At 37.0% G+C, this 22,898-nt stretch overlaps 1 protein-coding gene across 1 annotated transcript in view; it reads right to left on the bottom strand.

Annotated features, from left to right (window-relative positions):
* Positions 1-1,890: 1,890 nt before the first annotated feature.
* Positions 1,891-22,898, bottom strand: part of MTTP (microsomal triglyceride transfer protein) — a 45,124-nt gene continuing 24,116 nt past the window's right edge. The window contains exons 10-18 of the mRNA XM_090266335.1: positions 22,668-22,775; positions 17,961-18,173; positions 16,259-16,470; positions 14,068-14,165; positions 13,849-13,970; positions 12,236-12,463; positions 6,987-7,111; positions 3,663-3,833; positions 1,891-2,215 (exon numbers count right to left, since the gene is read on the bottom strand). Of these exons, the coding sequence (XP_090122461.1) occupies positions 2,044-2,215; positions 3,663-3,833; positions 6,987-7,111; positions 12,236-12,463; positions 13,849-13,970; positions 14,068-14,165; positions 16,259-16,470; positions 17,961-18,173; positions 22,668-22,775 (1,449 nt within the window). The 3' untranslated portion in view covers positions 1,891-2,043. The remainder of the gene's footprint in view (positions 2,216-3,662; positions 3,834-6,986; positions 7,112-12,235; positions 12,464-13,848; positions 13,971-14,067; positions 14,166-16,258; positions 16,471-17,960; positions 18,174-22,667; positions 22,776-22,898) is intronic.

Genomic DNA, 22,898 nt, shown 5'->3' with positions numbered 1-22,898 from the left:
TAAATAAGTGTAGTTTTAAAAATATTTTTATAGGTGGTCAGGTTCAGAAAAGCAGGGAACAGCTTGTCATGGGCAGTACTCCACTGAGAGAGAGTGACAGCGGCACTTGAGAGAAGGAAAGCAGCCAGGCTAAAACCTTCAGGTCTGCAGGAAGGAGCTGAGTGGACAGAGGACTCATGTTAGGGTTGTGCAGGTTGCAGAGGACAAAGCCAGATGAACACTGCTGTTTGAAACAATGAAGTGGTCAGAACTAGAGGACACAAGTGAGGCTTAGTTATACAAAATATGGACTATCACTCCGTTCTTCCTAAAATTCTATCTCACTTATCTAGAAAAGAGTTCATGCTTGTTCTATGCCTCAGGTTTCTCATTTCTTTGGAGCATGTTAGTTGCTAAGTACTATCCATTATCCAAATGAGTGGTGGTGTTTGACTCAGCCAGGAAGATCAGCAGTCGGGAAGCAGCACAACACTGAAGTCTGGGACACCATCGTCGTCACTCTTAAGTGAATTAATATTTCACATTTCACATACGCAGCTGTGATGTGTTAAAAATCACATGGTTGAGGTTGCTTAGCCATGACCGCTTTGGTTAGTGGCCTAGATCAACTTGCTTTTGCTGCAGCATGAGTATCTTTACAGGTGCTTCCTCCAAGGCCAGTGCCACCACCAAGGACACACCACCCTGCTTCAGTTTTTGATTCCTTTCTTTCTTCTCAGTAACATGACAGTAAGGGTGCTGGTCCAGAGCTTTATGAAAACTGGGTTTAGAGCTTGTTTTCAACTTTTCAGGTCCTTAAGAAGTTCTGACTACTGTTATTTTCAGTGGCCCATTTTCCAAAGGGCTCTAACCTCCTACTGGAGTCTCTGGCCTGTTCTACTGAGCTGCAAAGGTTACTTGTGTGTTTCTGGACTCAGAAATTGGCATGAACAGAGAAATATGGTGTTTGAAGTAACAGAAGGCAAAAGGAATCAATAGGATTTCGCCATATTTATTTCATCACACATCATTTTAAATTTACAGCCAATGACAAACTAGATAAACTTCTGTGTATGTGTGTGTTTAATGGACAAATATGTGTTTCATTAATAAATATTTTAGAATATTTAACATGACTCTTTTCATTCGCACAAATAAAAGTTGTTTCTTGATTTCATATTTTAGAAGTCTAAATCCATCAATTTCTCAGGGCAGTATTAAATTCTCTGCCATTCTGGCTTTTGTATGAATTGTAGTCAAACAGATGGGAAATTTCATCACCAAACAATTGAATGAAAGATAAAATGATGAATATATGAAGATGTCCCTTATAAAGGACAGTGTACCACATTACAGTCTCAAAGAGACACAGCACACACACACAAAAAAACTAACAGAGTTTCTGAAATTAATATGTATTTCTAATTCTTATGTGCTAAGTCCAATGTTTGTGTGGGGCAGAAGGCAGAGGACTGAGTACGTGGTCGGTAGAAAGATGAGATGGTGCTTTAACGCTGTGTGCCTTCTACTTCAATGTTCAGTAAAACAACAGAATAGATAAATATTAATTCATGAAGTTGGCTGAAAAAAGTATTGAAAAAGTCTTGTTTCCTGCTCCCTTCCTCCCAACATCCCCCAAAAAAGGTCTGTTTTTTCCTGAGTGGGAACATGTTTGGTAGAAACAATCCATTTTTAGGGTTCTAACAAGAGCTATGTACACACTGAACTTTATTGGAACAAAATTGGGTTCTTCTAATAGTGTCAGTGGGATATTTTTGTTTTTGTTTTTAATAAACAATAGTTTCTTTTTAGGGAAGAACTATTCTCACTATATCAACTAGGATTTGCTAAAAGTATCACATATTTTGGCTCAAAATAGACACTGTAGTTAATATACTGAATAGGCCCAAATTTGATCATTTGTGGTTTTTTTATAGCTCTTTACAAAATCTCAAATACAGGCAAATATGTAAACACTGTGCTCTCAGGGAGAAAGTACTTTAGGCATGTCATGTCGTGTCCCTCCTGGGGAGATGAATTCAAGTGAAACATCACCAGTCAGTTTCAAAACCAACCCCCGGACGCACTCTCAGGTTGAGGGGGGAACACCACCTTGCACATTTCCGAGTTCTCCTGGTGGAGAGGGAATTCAGATCCTGCTACTCGCTTTTCTTTCCTTTTCCGCAAGACATATCCTCTGCCTGTGGACAGCCTTTCATACTTTGTCTCAAATTGCCTGCAAAACAACAGCAATAACAAAATTACACACATATAAGAGTCACCTCATGCCCGTCAGAGCCAAGCTATTAGTGTACACCTGAAGCTTCTGTTTCAAGGCAATGTGAGAAAGGATATGTATGCCAAAGACCACCTACCAGCTTCCATTTCCTGAAAGGGGTGAATTTTTCCTTCCCCTTTCTTTTTATACAAACAGATACACTTCCAATGCCTGGAATATGGGAGTCTGCCGTACATTTTTCTGGAGTGAAGGACTAAATTTCTGTCAGCTTTTTGAAGTTGCTGTGAAGCTGTGCAAGCCTTGCTATGTATGGCTCCCACCCCGCATTCCAGGAGCCCCTCCTTGGACTCACTCCCCTTATGAGTAAGTAGCAAGTTTAACTGGATTTAGGATGAACATGCCGACAGGGAAACATTCCTGAAGCTGTGGCCCGAATGAAATGTGCCTGGATTGGCGGTTGCTGCATTTTGACCATTGGAAGGTTGATTTTTTTAAATGCATTAATAGAGATTTATAATACACAAATTAGCATAAATTAGCACAGTTTAATATTCTGACTACAATCCACTATATTTTATTCTGTAAAAATATAACCAACTCATATTTATACTTATATTATTTATGCATTTTATATGGATCCTGAAATGTCAGTAATATAAAGAAGGTGCTCAACTCTATCAAAGGAGATGGTGTAAGATATAGCTTACCGCTTTAAGCATATAAATTGCTTTTATGGTTAACAGTGTGTGTCAAGGAAATCTCTATAACTCACAGTTGTTACCTAAACCAAAAGCATTCTAATTCCATATGATAGTGTTATTATAAATATGGTTACAAGATTCAAAGGACATAGGGTAAATGAGAAACTCTAGAGTGGAAGAGGTGTTGGAAAAGTTAATGGGCAATTTTATTTTTGTTTTTTAAGGCACTAAGAATTCTACTGAAAACATTTTTAAAAATTCAAAATCCCAAGCTCTCAGGATTTAGCCTAAACTTAAAGTCAGGTAACTGTGGTATGGATTACTTAAAAACTGTGAATTCATGGTAAACCATGGTAAATGGTTAGATGTTTTGTTTGAGCCTTCTGTCCAGGAGACAACTGTGAAGATAAGTGATAGTAAATATGCATCCAACATTTTTGCTGAAACTACATGGCCAACTCTTGTGGTAAATCAGATCCCTTTGTTTCCTTGATAAATTATTTCTGGATAGAATATGATATCTCCTGAATCAAATGAAACAGTTATTACAGTTTCTTGATATCCTGGGAAGTGGCTCAAATTTCAGCCTCATCAATAATTCTGTTACTAATTTACAGATAGTTCATTTCACTGTTTTTTTTTACCATTTTCTTTTAATTTCTGAAACTGAGTGCTCACAACTGGGTGCAAGTTCCTGGTGAACTGGGGATGGCCTGGAACACAGCGCGGGCACTGCTTCTTACCGGAATGGAGCTTCCGCCTTGTCCATCTGCAGGCAGACTAAGAACGGGTACTGAGAAAACTGCACTGTGGAGATGAACTCCATGCTGGCTTCAGTTTCTGCACTGATTTCCAGGCCAGCTTTCACAAAAGAGGAGTCCACAGTGATGTCACCAGATATCACCACAGCCAACCTAAAGATTTGGGGATGTGGAAGCAAGAAACCCTATTAGTATTACATTTAACTGAGCTGGACTAACAACTATAATTTCACAGGATCTGAACTCATGATGCTGATGACTGTAAAGAACCATTTAAAGGACTAATATGTGGCCTAAATGTGCTTAGAATTCAGTTGGTAACCAGGGCCTGATTAGTCCCAGAGACTGGGCAGTGAAAGTTGCCCTTCTGCTGAACCCTCCCCCAGCTTTCCATTCTAGAGGTGGGATTGAAATGTCTATGACGTGCTAATGTTTGGTATGGGCATACCAAGGGCCAAAAGGAAAACATGCCTGGAACCTGGTCTTCTCAGAAAGTCAGAAATACCTAAGTTATCTTAAAAGGAAGCCTAAACTCATCAAGAAGACAGCTGATGTTTATAACAATTTTCTTGCTTTCTTGGTTTCTCTGTTGGCTTCTGTGTAGCTATTTCAATTCCGTTTTGTTACTTTCTTCAAAGGGTTTCTAGAGCTATACATCTATTTGAAAAAATATTGTGTCACAAAGACCCATTCCTATAGTGGATCATGTACAATACACGCGTCAGGAATGACAGGTATGGTGCGTTCTCCACCAATCGCCAGGGGGCTAGTAAGAGAGATTGGATTGTCTAGGGATAGTAGCTTGGATGAAGATGAAGAGGATCAACAATCTCAGTACAAGGCTTACTTCTAGGAACACTCTGATTTCAAAGATATTGTGGAAAGTTACTCACACCATTAAATCAGAGTTGTATGTCCATGCTTTTTTGATAGAGGTACTCATTTTTTCTGTGCACCTTAAAGCACAGCGGCTGCTGTTGTTGTCAGTATAAGAGTAGGTCAGAGGTGTATCGTTTAATTCCCTGAATACTTCCCTGCACCTTCTAATTTCTTACACTCTACAAAGGCTTAAGAGGTATTCTTTTTTAATGAACAAATGGAACATTGAAGATAGATTGCCTACAATGTGGATACTAATAGATTCGCAGGGATATGGTATCCTTTCTAAAAATCCAGACATTTTGTTGTTGCTGCTATCATTGATTTGTTTTTGCAAAAAACTCAGTTCAGTATAATTTGGGGAAACTTCTATCTAGAAAATAATTCAGAAAGAGGAAATAGATGACTGATTCAATGGCAAGCCCTAAATTATATTGTTGATCCATCTGAAGGCCTACTCCATTTCTCATTTTGGTTCCTTTTAGTAACACCATGGGCCACAAATGTGCCACCTTTTAATTGTTCTCAATTCCTTCACCCGTAGTGCAAAATTTAATTTTATCACTCCTATTTCACTTATGCCTCACCATATTTCAAATACACAAAAAGATAAAAACCAATTGCATTTCAATTTCTTTTTCTTCAATGTTATAAAAAACAAAAGAGCAATTCTTTTGATTATTACACTGGCCCAGAGATATTATTTTATGTTCAAAATAAAACATTTTCATATGATCTGACAGGTAGATTAGAAAAACTAAAGGAGCCTAGAACATTTTATTTAGACAAATGAATACTAACAAAAAACTTAAGGGCCAAATGTTTAATCCTTTGATTCTGCATAAAAGTGATCATTTAAAAATTTTTATCCACTGAAGACATCAAAATTAGAAGGATTTGAAATCGTAAATAGAGGAAAAAGCTAAACAAAGTTTGCTTCAGAGTAAAATTTCCTAAGAACATTGTCAATGATTGAAGTGGAATAACAAGAGAAGATGAACTTGTCATCTACTGGGAGTGCTGTCTATAGATGTCTTTAAAAGCAAGAAGGTTCTTGGTTGAGTTTTATTAGGTACTGATCTTCTCATAAGAAGCTATGGGGAAAATGACTTCCTATGGTTATTTCTTTCTCTATGATTTAATGATTACAATTAGAATGTGCAGATTTTGATAAATGAATGGGACTACATCAAACTAAAAAGTTTTTACACAGAAAATGAAATCATCAATAAAATGAAAAACAACCCACTGAATAAAAAACCCTATTCACCAATGATACATCAGGAATAAATTTTTGAAGAACTTACACAACTCAAAAATTATAAAGAACTTATACAACTCAACACCAAAAAACCCAAACAATCCAATTTAAAAAATGGGCAGAGGACCTGAATAGACAATTTTCCCAAGAGGACATACAGAGGGCTAATAGACATGTGAAAAGATGTTTATGACTAAGCATTAGAGAAATACAAATTAAAACCACAATGTGATCACTTCACACCTGTCAGAATAGCTATCGTCAATAAATCAACAAACCACAAGTGCTGGCAAGGATGTGCAGAAAGGGGACCCCTTTTGCACTGTTGGTGGGAATGCAGATTGATGCAGCCACTGTGGAAAGCAGTATGGAGTTACCACAAAAAATAAAAAATGAAACTGCCTTATGACTCAGAGACCCCACTTCTGGGAATTTATCTGAAGAAACCCAAAACACTAATTCAGAAGAATATATGCACTCTTATGTTCATTGCAGCATTATTTACAAAGCCAGTACTTGTAAGCAGCCCAAGTGCACAACAGTGGATGAATGGATTTAAAGGCTATGGTATATTTACACAATGCAACACTACTTGGCCATAAACTAGAAGGAAATCTTTTCCTTTTCAACAACATGGTTGGACCTGGAGAATATTATGCTAAGTGAAATAAGCCGGTGAGGGAAAGACAAATGCCATATGAATCTAATGAACAAAATTAACTATCAGACAAAATAGAAAAGGACTCATAGATAGAGAGAACAGACTGACAGCTGTCAGAGGGGACAAGGGTTGGAGGACTGGGTGAAAAAGATGAAGGGATTAAGGAAAGAAAAAGAAAAAAAAAACAACTAATAGACACAGAAAACAGTGTAGTGATTACTAGAAGGAAAGATGGTCAGGGGAGGTACAAGAGGTTGTAGGGGGGATAAATGGTGATGGAAGGAGACTTGACTTGGGGTGGTGAACACATAATACAATATACAAGTGATGTGTTGTAGAACTGTACACCTGAAACCTATATAATTTTATTAACCAATGTCATCCCAATAAACCCAATAAAAAATAAATAAATAATGGAAAGTGTAGATTTTTGAAAAGCCAGATAATTAATTCCAAAAAATGAATTTCTGCAGTTCTTTGCATAAAGCATTATACATATGCTTACCGATTATTCACTCGTGTTTTTGACTCACGATACCATAGACTAAACTCCATTGCACCCGAAATATCAATGGCTAGAGCACCCTGGATTTCTATATTGGCCTTCAGTCCAGATTGCAATTGGAGCTCCTAGAGCAAAAATATATAATAATAATAAATTCAGGATTTAGCCAACCCCTTTCCAAAGGCACATTCAACCTCCTGCTGTAGATAACACCATTTGAATTGTGTTAATGTTGGAGACTTTCTCTAAGCGTGGAATCACATCCAAATTCTGATCACAGGAAGTAGATTCTTGCTGTGCTAAATTATGTAGTCAATTAAAATACTAGAAAAATGAAGTGACAATTAAGAAGGGTGTTTTCTTTCAATCATTGCCTCGCTTTGGGAGGGGAAATGGTTTTCAAAGTGCGGTCCCCTGACAAATAGCATCAGCATCAAGGAAACTTGTTAGAAATGCAAGTCCCATACCTACTAACTAGTAACTCTGAGGGTGAGGGCCTAGAAACTTGTGTTGTAATAAGTCCTCATGTGATTCTTATGCATCCAAAATTTAAGAACCAGCATTTTAGGGAAAATGAAGGCATCTCCATCAGGAATACAGCTGTGGTTTTGGGCTGAGGGTGAGAGGTTGGGCTAGATGAACATTTGAGGTTCTTTAGTACTTTTCTAGTTAGTTATGTCTGTGTCAAACATAGACAATCGCATCCTGCTGGCAAATGAAAAGCATGATAAAAACTGCCAGTGCAATATGAAAGTTACAGGAATTGCCTAGATCAAGCTAGGAAAGGAAGGTAAGCCAATTCAACCACACCTTAATACCCTGTTATTTGACATTTGCAATGACTTCAAATTAATATGTTGAGTCCAACATGAGCTCAACAGCATATTCCAGAGGGACAGTACTCATTTACAAATACAGTCCCTCCTAAGCAGTGTTATAATTGTCTGAAAGTCATTGTTTTGTTCTGTTTGTCAGCATTTTGCTTCTAAGTCTCACAGTTTCTATGCAGCTCTGGTGATGTTGGCTAAAATTTCTTCAGCAGGATTAGAATCAGATTGCCTGGGGACAGTGTTGTAAATGATAATGGTTTAGGGGAAAAGGCTCAATATCCTTAATTTCGAGATTCCTTCCAATATCTTAGGTTCAGGGCAGCTGTTAGGTTCATGGCAACTGACAGCATGACCAACTTTATGTAACTGCCCTACTCAGATCAAACAAGCTGTGTTTTCACCAACTATAAGTGAGATAATTTTGCTTTCTAGAATAGATTCTGTTGATTTCCTTGAATTATCTCCACCTTCCAAAAAATGTGGCAGGAAATTTCAGTCAGTGGACTTGGTTTACAAGCAGATTTACTAAAAACGTCTGATTATGGCACGAAGCTACTTTCAGTCTGATAGACACTTGGATGGAAAAAATGAGATACTCAACATGGAGCTAAAAACACTAATATAAATGAACACAAATTACCCTTAGAAAACGATAATAATCATGTCCAAATTTGAAGCTATGCCTATGAACTGCAGAAGCAAAATATCAGAGTTCTGCATTTGCACGATAATTATGATCGTTTTTAAGTGAGTCCTACTATGTGCCCTGACTCAGAAGTATTTCTTTGTTCCCAATGTGAAAAATTATGATTGTGTTAGTCCACCCAACCCAGCAGAGGTCTATGATGTGGACTTTGGCTTTCCTACTGACCATACATTAGTGGATGTCAAAACACACAAAGTGCCATGGAAAAGAACATTTCACAGTGATTAGACAATGTGCCTTCTGTGGGAGATAGCATTTCCATTGCATCGTTGACTTTGAGGAGAGCCTTGGCTTTTGGAGAAGATTCCATTTCTCTCATGTAAAGAGATCATGGGTAGTCACAGAGGAATTTTCTTGGGACCTCACTGAAACACAGACCACTGATCCCTGTACAAGAACAAACAACTCTTTACTTCATGAAAGGGACCAAACCACATAACGCAGTGGTTCTAATTTTTGAGGGGTATAAAATAAGTGGAATTAACAGTTTTTAAGCACCAACTGTGTCCTAAAAACCCTACATTTGACATCTCATGTAATTCCCATACTATTCTTCCATGGTAGGGATTATATCTGAAGACTGAAAAGAAAAATCAGGCTTAGAGGTTACATGTGGAGTCAGAATGAGTACCCAGACTGTTTCTAATTGGGGAGACTATTCTACTCCCTTCCATGGCTATCACAAAATCATAACTGTCTTTTGTTTCCTGGTGTGCAAGAAAGCCTGTTTTGAGGAACACTGAAAAAAAGTTAGAGCATAAACTTATGTCCTTCTTTGACCCAGAGTGCAAATTTATTTAAATTGTGGCCTATGAACAAGATACTGTAGTTTTGTGTTTATAGCTAATGTGACCTCTTTAATCTTTAATTTTGATCCCAAAGGTGTTTCTTACAGCTCAAATACTGGTATTTTTATAACTCATTCCACTGTTCCCGGTCAGGAAAATGTGTTCTTTGCTGAATAAAAAGGATCCCCCCTATTAAGCTGACTTTATCAGACATCCTTCTCTGAAGAGTAATCCAATTAGCTGAAAACAGAGAGAGTGAGCACAGAGTAATTCCATCTGGCCTGGTGGCTGTGACAGGTTGCCCACTGCCAAAATTTCCTTCAATGTCAGCACTTGACCTAGAGTGGTATGTGTCTCTGAAGCTGGGATGACATTACTGGGTGCCCTACAGAGCAGAGAGCCTCAAACAGCTTATTTGTATAATAATCCCAGATCTGCCAAATACTCCAATCTGAAATATACAAATATTGGTTTATGTTAATAGCTTGGGGATGATCTTTCCCTTAGAATATGCCATAGGTACCCTAGCTTAAAGAATAGAAAAACCTTATAAAAATAATCTAGATCAGAAGTTGTAAACTATGGAGTACAGGCATATCCGGCCTACAGGCTGTTTTTGTAAATAAAAAAATTTTGGAACACTGCCACACTTGTTTGTTAGTATATCACTGATGGCTATTTTCATTCTATAATGGCAGAGCTGAGTAGTTGCAACAGAGACTATGGGTCTGTAAAGCCTAAATATTTTCTTTCTGCCCCTTATAAAAAGTTTTTCAACCTTGATCTAGATTACTACTTATGTTTGCTTCAAGTCTTACACCTGGATTTAGGCATTGTTGATGGATGGCTGGGCACACACAGATGGTGTCGAACTATTATTATTCCTGTGTCTTAAAATATAAACTACATCCTCAGCACTCTTATGCTGTTTTCAGAGATTCTTTCATTAGTAATGAATCTCCCAAGAGGTAATACTGCAAAGGAAATGTACACTGTATAACTCTGATATAATATGAGAATTATTTTGTGTGTGTGTGACCTTGAGGATTAAGGGATATAAGAGGCACTGCTGTTTTTTGTTTTTTCTTTTAATTCATATTAACAAAAACACGGTTTTACTCAGAGTGTCTATTCAATCATTGAAAAACTATATTTACCAGCTTCTCTTGCAGCTAGAGAGATCCACATGACATATTTTTGGTCAATAACAGAAGGGATTCCTTTTGTAGATGTTCAACTTCTGTAGGAATAGATAGGGCTTCCAGGAAAGTTCCTGGAAAAGAGTCAGACTCTAATGCCCTTTACCCTTCCATTCTTCCTTCTTGGATTGAGGTGATAATGCTGGAAGTGCAGCAGCCATGTGATAATCATGAGGTGATAAGCATGAGGTAACAGTCGCATGTAAAGATGGCTGGACTGAGGGAAAAAGAGCCTAGATTCTGATAATATCAAAGGATTTCTATATCAATATATTACCTACTGGATTACTACTTCCAAATATTTGTTACATGATAAAAATCAAACTATTTGGTTAAGCTACCCTAATACAGCTATCCTAAACTATTTTGAGGAATAATAAAGATAAGAAATTAACATTTAGTTTTAACCTATAATGTTTTGGAGGAATTTTCATAAAATCTGATATTTAAGGTTTCTCCCAGGTCTTAAAATCTATGATTTCCTAACCAGAACCCAACAAATCAGAATTGTCAAATTATCTGGCAAAGAACAAAGCTGGTAATAACTTTGGATCATCTATTTTGAATGCCTTACTTCATTAGTAGGAAATATTGGTTTAAAGCTATTAAGTAACTGCCCAAGAGTTCACAGGAAGTAACTAGTGGGGGGAAAATTCAAACCTAGGTTATTACTCATGAATTTACGAAACTACAAAAGCAATTTTCCCAAGCAAGTTCTATAGTTTGTAAATCTTAATCTGATCTCATTTACCTTTAATATAATAAGTATGAATTAGAGCACAATGTGACCACTTTAAATATTTCCTTTAGTATCCTTATTTAACAAATATTTCATTTTTATATTGCTATGCTTAGTAAGGCAGGAAAAAAGTCAAGTCACTAAATTTTTTTTAAGTATCAAGCATTTGATCTCAAAGTTTATTGAGATTAACCCTCTTATGTTTCTCAGAAAATCCATTGGGGTAGACCACTCCTGTGCATAGTATCCTGTGCACCTAAATCTTACTGCACAGAAGATAGTATTGTCATACCTTATCACAGTAACGTAAGATTTGGGGGTGAGGAAAATTGAAAACTATTCTGAAGAATGCAGTTCAAATGAATGAAAGTTCTATTCTCTACTAATAAGTAGTTAGATCTTTGTAAGATTCTATGAACATGACAGTTTAGGGCAAAAAGTTTCCATGAAACATGGTTGGTGTCAATGGTTGGTTGTGCCTCTACTGATTTGGCAGGGTCAAAATGATGCATTATATCAATCTTTATCATCATTGTCAAGGTGAGTGTCATCAGTAACTTATGAAGACTTGTGGTTTAGCTCCTGCCTTTAGATAAATATCTAAGCTCTCATGACCAGGAAAGCCAAGTGAACAAATAATTCCATCTCTGCTCTGTTTTATCTTAGGTTATTTCCTCCATAATTTGTTTATGTTAGCATCAGTATTAAGATATAATTGATATTGTACTATACTCATTATTTTGAGTATTTCTCTTTTGCTTCAACAGTGAGATATCTTAATCAGCTAAGAAAGGCAAAAGAAAACCCAACTTACCTATAGCAAAGAGGAAAGGAGAAAGGGCAACAACACCAAGAGGCTGAATGCTTAAAATGTGAGCTCCATGATGTGTGGACCTTGGTCTTATATTCTCTAAGTATAGAGCACGTTTAAAATGTGCTTGGCACATTTTAGAAATTTGATAAATATTTACAGAATAAATGAATTACCTGGGAATGATCTATTAGTAGAATAAGTCCTTTCACCACACTGACAGGGTCGCTAGATGCTGACAGCATTTTGGACATCAAATCACTGTATCCATTGAAAAAAGTGACAGGTCTGAGCTGAACATCAAAGAGAATGGCTGACAGGCCAGCATAGGAGTCTAGGTTCTCCTCCCCTTCATCGGGAGTGGCAGCAATTAAGCCCTCCAGTCCTTGGGCTTCAATGACCACCTAGGAAAAAATGGATATAACATTCATAACATAAGCTCCCTGTCTGTTCTGTAAGGGATGGTGAGCTACAGCTAAAACTTTCCTAGGGGTTAATAATTCTAAAAATCTGCAGCAGCTAAGCAAAAACAAAACAAAACAAAAAAACCCACACAACTTTATGCTTGAATATAAGGCGAGTTAGTTTTCTTCACCCTTTCAGGTACATATGATTTTATCTATTTTGTAGATGAGACAAAAAAAAAAAAAAAAAAAATCTCAAATGGTTGAGGCAGGATTCAAACCCCTCAGCTTAACTACAAAGGCCGTGAGTTTTCCATTTTATGATGTCATTTCAGAGACTCTTAGTCTCTCCAGGACTGTCATACATCATGAATCAGCTATTGTGTAGAACCCCTGAAAGGAGGCGGAAAAATGTTGGGACAATCATTCTAAGGCTGCTTTTATGACTCACACCTTTCAGCTTGAACCTTTTTTCTTTTCTCAAAGAAAACACAATGAACACCATGAAGAGGCTCATATCCTGATCTATGTCAGACATAAGAATCCTACATATGCTTTGTCCTCCATACCAAGCCCCTTAACTACTGGGTGTTTGGCACTTCAGAGTGCATATCAGGAAACAGATGGTGATTTCTCAGGACAGAAGGGCAGAGTATTCTGACTAGAGTTTATCAAAGGGTGTAGTAATATCATGTTGATAGAAACTCAAATTTATATAGCACTGGATCATTTTAAATCCTAAATGAGCTTACTTAGAAGGTTATAATTTGATATGCACAAAAAGAAAGCATATTTCAAAATTAAAAAGCCTTCACAGAGTATCAGCAAATTTTAGATAAAATGAAAGGGATGGAAGTCTTCCAGCTGTCAAATGCCTATATTTTGTTCTTTTCTTCCCAGCAGTATTGGAAAACCATAGATTGGCTCTTTAGAGAGTCATATTCTGTTATGAAAGTTTTTATTATGGAGAATAATAAAAACTTCTCTTCATAGAAACACCCAGAGAAAGAAACTGTATTCTAGAATTAAATATCTGAACCTCCAAGAAATATATCTGTGAATAAAAATAAAATATTTTTTAAAACACATGTGAGAAATACTGGCACAATTTCAACTCTATGAATATGTGTACCTTTGAAAAGACAAATGGGTTTTTGGCAAGCCCAGTGAACTGAATTACTTAGGTTTCAAGTCCATATTTGAAATTCTCTTTGGGACTATAAACCATACGGCCTCTTGCAGATGATGGAATCATGGGTGACATATGGCAGAAGCCACTGTTAACTTATGCATTCTATAGTGTTACCATCAGTACATAACCTTATTTGAACTCAGACTAATTTTTTATTTACTTTGTTCAGCAAAATTAATGGAAAATGAGTTACCTGGCTACCATGAAGCTGAGCTTTTCCAATGTACTGAACGATGTTCAGGTTACTTCTCCTCAGAATGCCAGAACCAGAGTAAAGAATGTCAAGACTGTAAGTAGATGCTGAATGGGGACTACCTAATGGAAAACAAAGAGACAAACCACAAAACCCTGTAATTTAATAATAGTTCCAGCAATACCAAACGGAGGAAGAACCTCTTTTTGGGTTACGTACGTTCTATGTAGCCAGTGTAGGCAGAAGAGGATCCACTCTTAGCGAAACGATCATAATTATGAGCAACCATTTCCTTCAGAACGCGACGGACCATTTTGCTGCAACACATAAAAAGGAAAAGCTGCACATTCATTGTAATAACTGTTTCCCAAGTCAGATTTGGAAAAAACCCAAATCCTCAGTGGAAAAAACAGGGGGGCCAAATGTTCCTCCTGCTGCTCCAGGTCTGGTGAGGTGCCAGTTGGAGTGCCAGCATCAGGCAGGGGCCTTCCCCTTCATTCCTCAGCAAGGCAAGGACACCCAGCTGTGGGAAGGCCAAGTGGCCAGTAGACACTCCTCAGGCAGGGAAGATGCATGTTCTTTGAGTCATCTTGGTTCCATTGTTAAACAGTATATGCTTTTAAGGAAATCTGTACCCAAACTGGAGAGGTTGCCAATATTTCCTTAAACACTTTCCTAGACCCTCTAATTTTGTCACTGGCTCATTATATATCATAGTAAATTTCCAGAAATTTCTTCTATGTTTATGCAGTTTTCAATTTAAAAAAATTTCAGCTACATCCATACATAAATCATTGTCTCCTCTAAAATAAGTCTTGAGCCTTACCCCATGCCTCTAACTTGTATACTTGTCTAATTAGTATTGGAATCTTTCCATTCCTGACTTAATACTAACCGTATCAGTAATTATAAAATTGTAACAATACAGCAAAAAACAAACAAACAAAAATAAAAGATCTGGACCTAGATCTGAGGTAGAAAATTGTTGAGAGGAGAGAATGGTTATCTTAGAGTCCTTCACCCCAATATTACTAAGTTGTAAGATTTTAGCCTGGAGAAGAAAAGCTGAGGAGACTCAGGATAGTTTCCTCAAATATTCAAAGGGCTTGCCTGTATGTGGATAAATTATTACACTTGTTCTGTTTTGCTCCAAGAGTAAAACCAGGGCTAATAGGAAAATTTCAGTTATACAAAAAAGTAATGGCGAGTCTCTGAACAATGACACAAGTTCCCTCAGAGGAGGTGATCCTCCTGCCACCTACCAGGAGACTAGACCCCCTCACTGGAGAGTGATACCAAGTGAGACAGCCTTTAACGTCCCTTCCAACTTAATGTTTTTGGTTTTGAAAATTTGACCTGCAGTGTTCATGATGGCCTCTTTGCCTTTCCTAGGCTGCTCTCTAGCCCACTGCTTCCTCTTTACTGTCTCCAAATCACTAGGTTCACAAGACAAGGGCAGCAAATCCACCCAGACCACCGCCACCAGTCTCATAGAGGACACACAGCAACGGAAGATGGCAGATCCTCCATCCATAATGCATGGCTGCAAATGGGCTCTGCTCCTTCTCTCTCTCACTTCCTTATTTGTACTGCTCTTTTCTCTCTTCTACTCACTCCCCCTGTTTCCTTTTCCTTCATCCTTCTTATTCCTTGTTTTTCTTCCTTCAATCTTTTACTGCCTCCCCCCGCCCATTTCTCTTTATTTTCCTCCCTCCCATGTCCTTTCCTGTGCAACTGGTGAAGCTCAGACTTGATTTTTCCCAGGGGTGTGCTCTGCATGTGACTCGGGGGAAATGGCCCTCTGATTCAGGGAAGAAATAGAGATAGTTTCATGGGAGCCACTTTGAAGAGGGACATCAATGAAATCAGAAGAGACTTGGGAACCAGCAGGAAGACAACCTAGTAAGAGTAACTGAGAGCAAGGGAGTCTGCTGATCCCACTCTTCACACCTGAGTGGTCCTGAAACATGGGCCATGCCTAAAGTTTTAAATAGAAATTAAATTCTTTTGATCCATATTATGAGACTTCAAGATATCTAACATTTAGAAAGTTAAGATGAGAGACCATTTTGTGAGAACTTAACATCCTTTTGTTGTACCATTTATAAAAATTGTCCTGTTAAAATATAGTTGGACTTTCAAATATGACTAACATTTAGCAATATTTATTTAGCAGACTGAGCAGAAGACCTAGAGTAAAACTCATACCCGAAATTGCAAATCATAGTGCCAAAGTGAAGTTGTTTCATCTGGCCCACTAAATAGTTCTCTTACGGAAAATTTGGCAAACTCTTTGATGATGTAACACAACCCAGCATAATCACCACAGCATTATTATTACCCACAGTTGTATGGCACAAATACACAGATAATTCTCAATAAGCAGAGAGAGAGGTGCACTGTTTCATACCTTGCAGGCATTTCAAAACGTAGGATGTCTTGAACAGTGGAAAGCATGTACTTATTCATTTCTTTGGGAAGCTCCCCAATAGAGAGCAGGATGTTTTTTACGTCCATATAGGACGGATTGTTATTTAAAATTATAGCAGCTGCAGTAGTGCGCACAGTCTTTTCATGAACTTTATGATTCTGATGGTATATCCTGTTCAAAGTCTTCTTCACCTGTTCGTAAGATGTTCAAACTTGTTAGTGAAAATCTAGATTTTTAACATTGGTTTTGTGGCAGGCATAGTTAGTGCTCTTAAAATAACCATTCCTACATTTCCCAAGTTCCTTTGCAGTTACGTTGGAGCCATAGTTCTGGTTAATGGATCATAAAATGAATTGCTTTGGGTAGCTTCTAGGCTGAGGCTGTTAAGAACTGGTATGCCTTCTCCTCTCTTTCTTTCACCTCTATAGTGTACTTGGGGCCACAATTTCCCTTACCTACAGTAGGAAGGAGCATAAATGAGAAATAGATTTTTGATAAGCTGAGATTTTGAGGCTCATTTGTTATTATAGTGGATCATGATGTCACCTAAATAATATAGATTTTTTAAAAGATACTACTGCCATGTGGCAATGGAGCTCTGGGTAGATATGGCTATATGAACTGGTATTTCTTTACAACAAAGTACTTCAGAATCTTCTCCTCTCCTTTTTAAAATTAATAGTCTTTATTTTTAAAGCAATTTTAGGTTCATAGCAAACTTGAACTGAAAGTACAGGACGTTCCTATATAGTCTTGCTCCTCACTCCTCTGCCACCCCTTATACAACCTCTCCCTCCCTCTATTCTATACCACAGTGGTCATTTGTCACATTTGATGAACCCATATTGACACATCATTATCACTGAAAGCCCATAGATTACATTAGAGGACTTTAATGATATTAATACCAAAGATAATTTGCCAATATAATTAATTGCATTCTGTATAACGAATAGTTCTGCTGGTTACAAGCATTGCCTAATAATACACAATCTGTGGTGTTCTGTACTAGGCATTTATAAATATTTCCTTCAATTCTACTTCCCTCTGCCTCTTTCTATTTACCCCAAATGTTGGCCTTGTTCTTGGTTATATAGGAGTTAAGTGACTCACTTAAGTGCAAACAACCGGGACAAAGCCAAAATTTATATGCAGGTCTGTATGTCTCAAAAGCCCCTGACCCTAACTCTCATGTTTTTGGAGCCTATCACCCAAAACTGATGGAAAGGTGTTTATCTGCAAACTGGAAACATCATTCTCAAGTAACTAGTTTTGCTGGAGGTTTACAAACAGCTTCTGCCTAAATAAAAGTTAAATTTAGATAGCTTCCTGAAAATGTAGCTGTAGGAACCAATACTCAGGTCAAGATATTTTAGTGTCAAAAAATTTAACAGCCTCTTAAAATTTATGACAATAAAGATATTTCTGAAAATACTTTGTTTCTTAAAGTAAAAGAATATGCTTTAATATTTATGCTTCAGGATATAGGACATTTTCTATTCAAAAGGTGAGGCTGCTTAAGAATAGCCTTAAATCCAATTTAAGAGGTATTTCTAAACAGGAAAGGGAAATTAGTAGTTTCAAAAAAAATAGGATGACTTCAAAGGTGTTTGCATTTGACTCATGTTTAGGCATGCTTTTATCCTTTCATGAATTTGGCAAATATTCTTGGGGAACTCACCTCAGCCGTTATGAAAGACACATCGTATCTCTGGAGACTGGTGGTAGCGAGGTGGCTGATGGGCCCTTCTCCTGACTCTGCATACTTTAGGAGGAGTGGGATGCCTTCCGGGAGCAGGGCATTCTTCAGAGCCAGCAGGTACATCATGATGTCCTCTTTTTTCTCTGCTTTTTCAAGTCCTCCCAGGATTAACTTCTTGGCTTCTACCACTCCCTAAAAAAATCACATACTGCCTCAGACATATACATAGCCATACATTAAACAAGGCTTCACTCTTGGGCCCAAGAAAACGACTTAAATTTTAGGAAGTTTTGCACTGGTTGCCTGACTGAGGTACAAGTAAATGTACCTTGAAAATGAACAAGTAAAACTTGATAAAGGTGCTGTTTTCTTTTAAAATACATACCTTAACCTATTCTTAGGAAGCAATGAGTATAGTTATGAACATACTTACTTTTGAATACATTCTGAATGTATAAAGTCATTTAAAAAATTCCTTTGTGATTGATTATTTATAAAACTGCCAATTCATCAACTTTCTAAAGCAACAATTAGATGGTACCAAAGTGGTAACAGTTTTCTTAAGTAACAACTTCGGTGACAGTGAAGTCTTCTACTAAATGTTTAAAAGTGCTTGTTTCCACTTGATTTCAAATTTTATTAATGCTGCCATACAGGTAAAAAAAAATATTTCTTGAATGCCTTCTATGTAGCTTGTACTTTGCTTGGTACTTTTCAAATATGTTCTTTAATCAGAAAAGCCAATTTTTCCTGCCCTAGAAAAATAGGATTTGAGTACAAGTTAATAGTTTAATAGAAAAGCAAATTAGAAATAGGGACACCTAGATTCTCATTTTATGTTTGCCACTATATATGCTTTAGGGGCTTCAGTTTCATCATTAAAATAAATATTCTTATGATATGAGTTATAGTATTTGTAAACTCTGAAATGAGGCTGCAGGCACACACAAAAACAAGTGCACATGTACAAACCAGGGTCGTGGCAGGAGGGAGAAGTTGGGGGAGACATAAAAGGTCTCTGAATAGAAAAAAAGATACTACACTTTATTTTCTCTAACCATGTCAACTATCTGTGCCAACTATCAAATTGATAAAAAAAAGAAAAAAAAACTTTCAAAAATGTGATAACATACTTTGTTATTGAGGTTATGGGGCAACAGGTATTCTCGTACATTACTGGTGGAAGCATAAAATGGTATGATTCTTACAGAAGATGACTTGGCAAATGCTAACAAATATGCATTTTGATCCAGCAACTCTATCTAACCCTGAAGCTACAGTTCCAACAATAAAAAACAATGTACCTAAGATTATCCATTTTAACATTATTTGTGACAACAAAGGAGTGGAAACAACCTAATGAGCATACATAGGAGGCGCTGTATAAACTGTGCTACATCAACACAGTGGAGTGCTAGATGGTTGTAAAAAAGAATGAGGAAGATCTCTGTAAACCAGCATGGTGTGATTTTTCAGGGTGCAGTAGTCCCTCTCTATATCGCAGTTCACTTATCGCGGCCTCACTGTATTGCAGGATTTTAAAAAATATTATATTTAATTATTTATCACAAATTTTTCTCTATATCTCAGGATTTTGTGATACTGTATACGTATGTTGTTAAAGTTATGTAGGTTTAAGAGTGTAGAATATGTTTGAGAACATAAGTAGTGTTTATGAAAGTGTGAAAAAGGTTAATCAGGGAGTGAGAAAGGTTAATAAGGGAATGGGAATGGTTTGTAAGTGTGTGGGAAGGGTTTATAAAGCCTTAAAATATATATAAATACTAAAATAAATGTAAGGTTCTTACTTCGTGGATTTTCACCTGTCGCAGGGGGTGGGGGGGGTCTAGAATGTAATACTCGTGATAAGTGAGGGAATACTGTATATTGTTAAGTAAAAAAAAATAAGATACAAGAAAGTGTATACAGAGTGCTATATTTTGTGCAAGAAAAAGGAAATAAGAATGTGTGTGTACATCTGCTTACTGTCACACAAAGAAATACAGGAAAGAGAAACCAAAAACTAATAATACTACTTAAGTAGAGAGGTAGGTGAGGATGGAAGGGAGCATTTACTGTAGTCCATCTGGTGGTCAAGTTTCATTCTCTTCAAAGATGCATTAAAAAAAAAAGTTGTTGAAAAACATTAACAAAATTGAATGACAGTGATAGTGGATAGTTTACAGATACCTACAAGGTAACTTTAAAGATGTGATGAGAACCAGGCTGTCCCATTATCAGAACTTTAAATTTAATCCTTTGTTCCATTTCATCCTCATGCTATATGCCTCTAATAGGTATTCCTATTCTTCCCCAAAGTTTCAGCCACTCTCTATTCCTGGGACTAACAAACTCCTCTCTGGGCTGCAGGTACGGCCATCTGCCTGTTGGACAGCTCAGCCCAATAGCGAAAAGGATTCTAAGCTTAGCATGCACAAAACAAATTAATAGCTCTACCCTCATCTCACCTCCAAACCCGGTTCTATAAACTTAGATAGTTGACATCACCATCCATCTAGTGTCCTAACCCGGAAACTTAATAGTCACCTAGATTATTACCTTTCTCATTCCCCACATCCCATCAGGGACTAAATACTATTGACTCTACTTCCTAAATGGCCCTTGAATCTGTCTCCGCTCACCCCAATGTTCCCACATTAATTAAATGTTTAGTAGTTCTTGCCCAGGTTGTTGCAAATGTTTCTAATCAGATCTCACTGGCTCTAACCTAGCCAACACCATTTCGCTTCTTTCTAAATAAAATATCTGAGCCTGTGACTCACCTGCCTAAAAACCACAGTATTGTTCCTTCTCTTAGAGTATAAAGACAAGACTCCTTAGCTTGTCATCAATAGAGATCCAGTCTACCTCTCTTCTCTTTCCCTCTTTTCTGAATCTCCACTCCCACCTATCAACCCCCCAAACATGTATTTTGTGCTCCAGCTCCACAGAATTTCTCACTGTTCCCAAGCATACCAGGCACATTTTGACTTTGGGCCTTTTCATACATTGTTGAATTTCTCCTAGAATGTCCTTCATTCTATACCACCACCTCTTCACCTACAAAGTAATTCTAGACTAAGCTCAAATATTTAACTTTTTGGTGAAAACTTCCCCAGCACCCCAAACAGAATACTTTGTTACATCTTCTGTTTTCTCAGAGCACTCTTTTTATAATTCAATATTATTGTATTTATCTGTTTCTATTTGATAAACAAACTAGTTCTTGGAAGATGGTAGACTATTTTATGTATCTTTATATTAAGGCACCAGCATCATACCTAGCATAAACACTCAAAAATACTGCTGAGTGGATATTTTTATATGTGAGTTTTGTCTTTAGACAAAGTATCTGATATATTATTGCTGAGGTAAACTAGCTATTCAAATAATTCCAGAAACATAATAAGAAGTCATAGTTTTTTGATATCATAAAAATTATACATTTGGTTTCTGACAGACCCTAACATGTTCTGCACCAGGGAATTTAAATGCCTTTTAGAAATGACGAGAATTCTCGCCACCCATACGCAATGAGTATTAATAAGCTAATACTCAAACATTTTCAATGACATTTTTTAGTGATCTTTTTTACACTTAGTTTATATTGTAATTATTAGTTACCTCTTTTGTAATACTTGGTTTCAAGAACCTTCTCTTTCTATTGTTTTAATAGCAAATACTTAGTAAGCAAAATAATATAGTGATGTATTCTAAAGATAGAAAAAGTGCTGACTGGAAGTTGGATGTCCAATAAATGTGGACAGAAAAAAGATTATGTTTTATGTATTCAGCATCTTTAATCTATTTGCATTATAGAAAGATGAGCTATGTTGGATATTAATCTATTTGGATTTTCCATATGTGGTTATGCTTACAAAGTGAGTGTTTTCTTTTAATGAGAAAGATGTTAAAATTGATAGTTCACTCAGACAAGTGGAGAAGCTTTGAGAACATGAAACTTAAAATAAAATATAAAGCTCTAAGCAAATAGAAGTAAATGATTCCCACCATCAAAACTGTAAACCATGCCCTGGCTAGTGTGGCTCAGTGGATTGAGTGCTGGCCTGTGAACCAAAGGGTTGCCAGTTGATTTCCTGGTCAGGGCACATGCCTGGGTTGTGGGCCAGGTCCCCAGTTGGGGGTGTGTGAGAGGCAACTACACATTAATGTTTCTCTCTCTCTCTTTCTTCCTCTTTCCCCCCTCTCTAAAAATAAATAAATAAAATTGAAAACAAAACTGCAAACCACAATTACTATAGATAAAGTCCTGCTCTAGGAGGTAGCCTTAGAGTCTATATATTTCTAGTAATTAGAACTAAACCATACACATCATTCAAAACTGAGTACAGAGTGGGCATGCAATAAATATATATTGATGGGGGATTAATGAACTATTCACTTTTCAGCAAGTGTTTATTGAGCATTATCTATGTACTAGGCACAATTTTAATCAATTGGTATTAAAAAAGGAAGATCCAATTCTGCATAGAGACAGAAGTAAACAATATACATAATAAATAACTGAATTATAAAATATGTTAGATGTCAATAATTGCTATGCAAATAGAGAAAGTGGAGTAGAGTAAGGGGGTTTAGGGGTACTAGTGGTGGGCAGCATGGTGAGTGTTAAATAGGGTGGTCTGGAACTACATACATAATACACAAGATTGGATTCACACTTACTTTGAGTTTGCAGCCTTCATTCTGACACAGCTTCCTGACCAGAGCCCCAATGATGATCATAACAGTTTCTCTGATGTCATTGCTTGCAAAGGAACCTTTGAACTTACTCTGTTAGCCAAAAATGGATAAAACAAGTTACCAAACCTTTTAAACATTTCCAAAGAATTTTTTTAGTTAAGAAATAAAATAACCAGTGAATGAGGAAATTGTATGTTCCTAGATTGCAAACTC

The sequence above is a fragment of the Furipterus horrens genome, unplaced genomic scaffold, assembly GCF_987537825.1.
Source record: "Furipterus horrens unplaced genomic scaffold, mFurHor1.1.pri manual_scaffold_2, whole genome shotgun sequence".
In the NCBI taxonomy this organism is placed as follows: domain Eukaryota; kingdom Metazoa; phylum Chordata; class Mammalia; order Chiroptera; family Furipteridae; genus Furipterus; species Furipterus horrens.
Note: the sequence above shows the minus strand (reverse complement) of the source record. Positions and strands in the feature narration are given on the sequence as shown.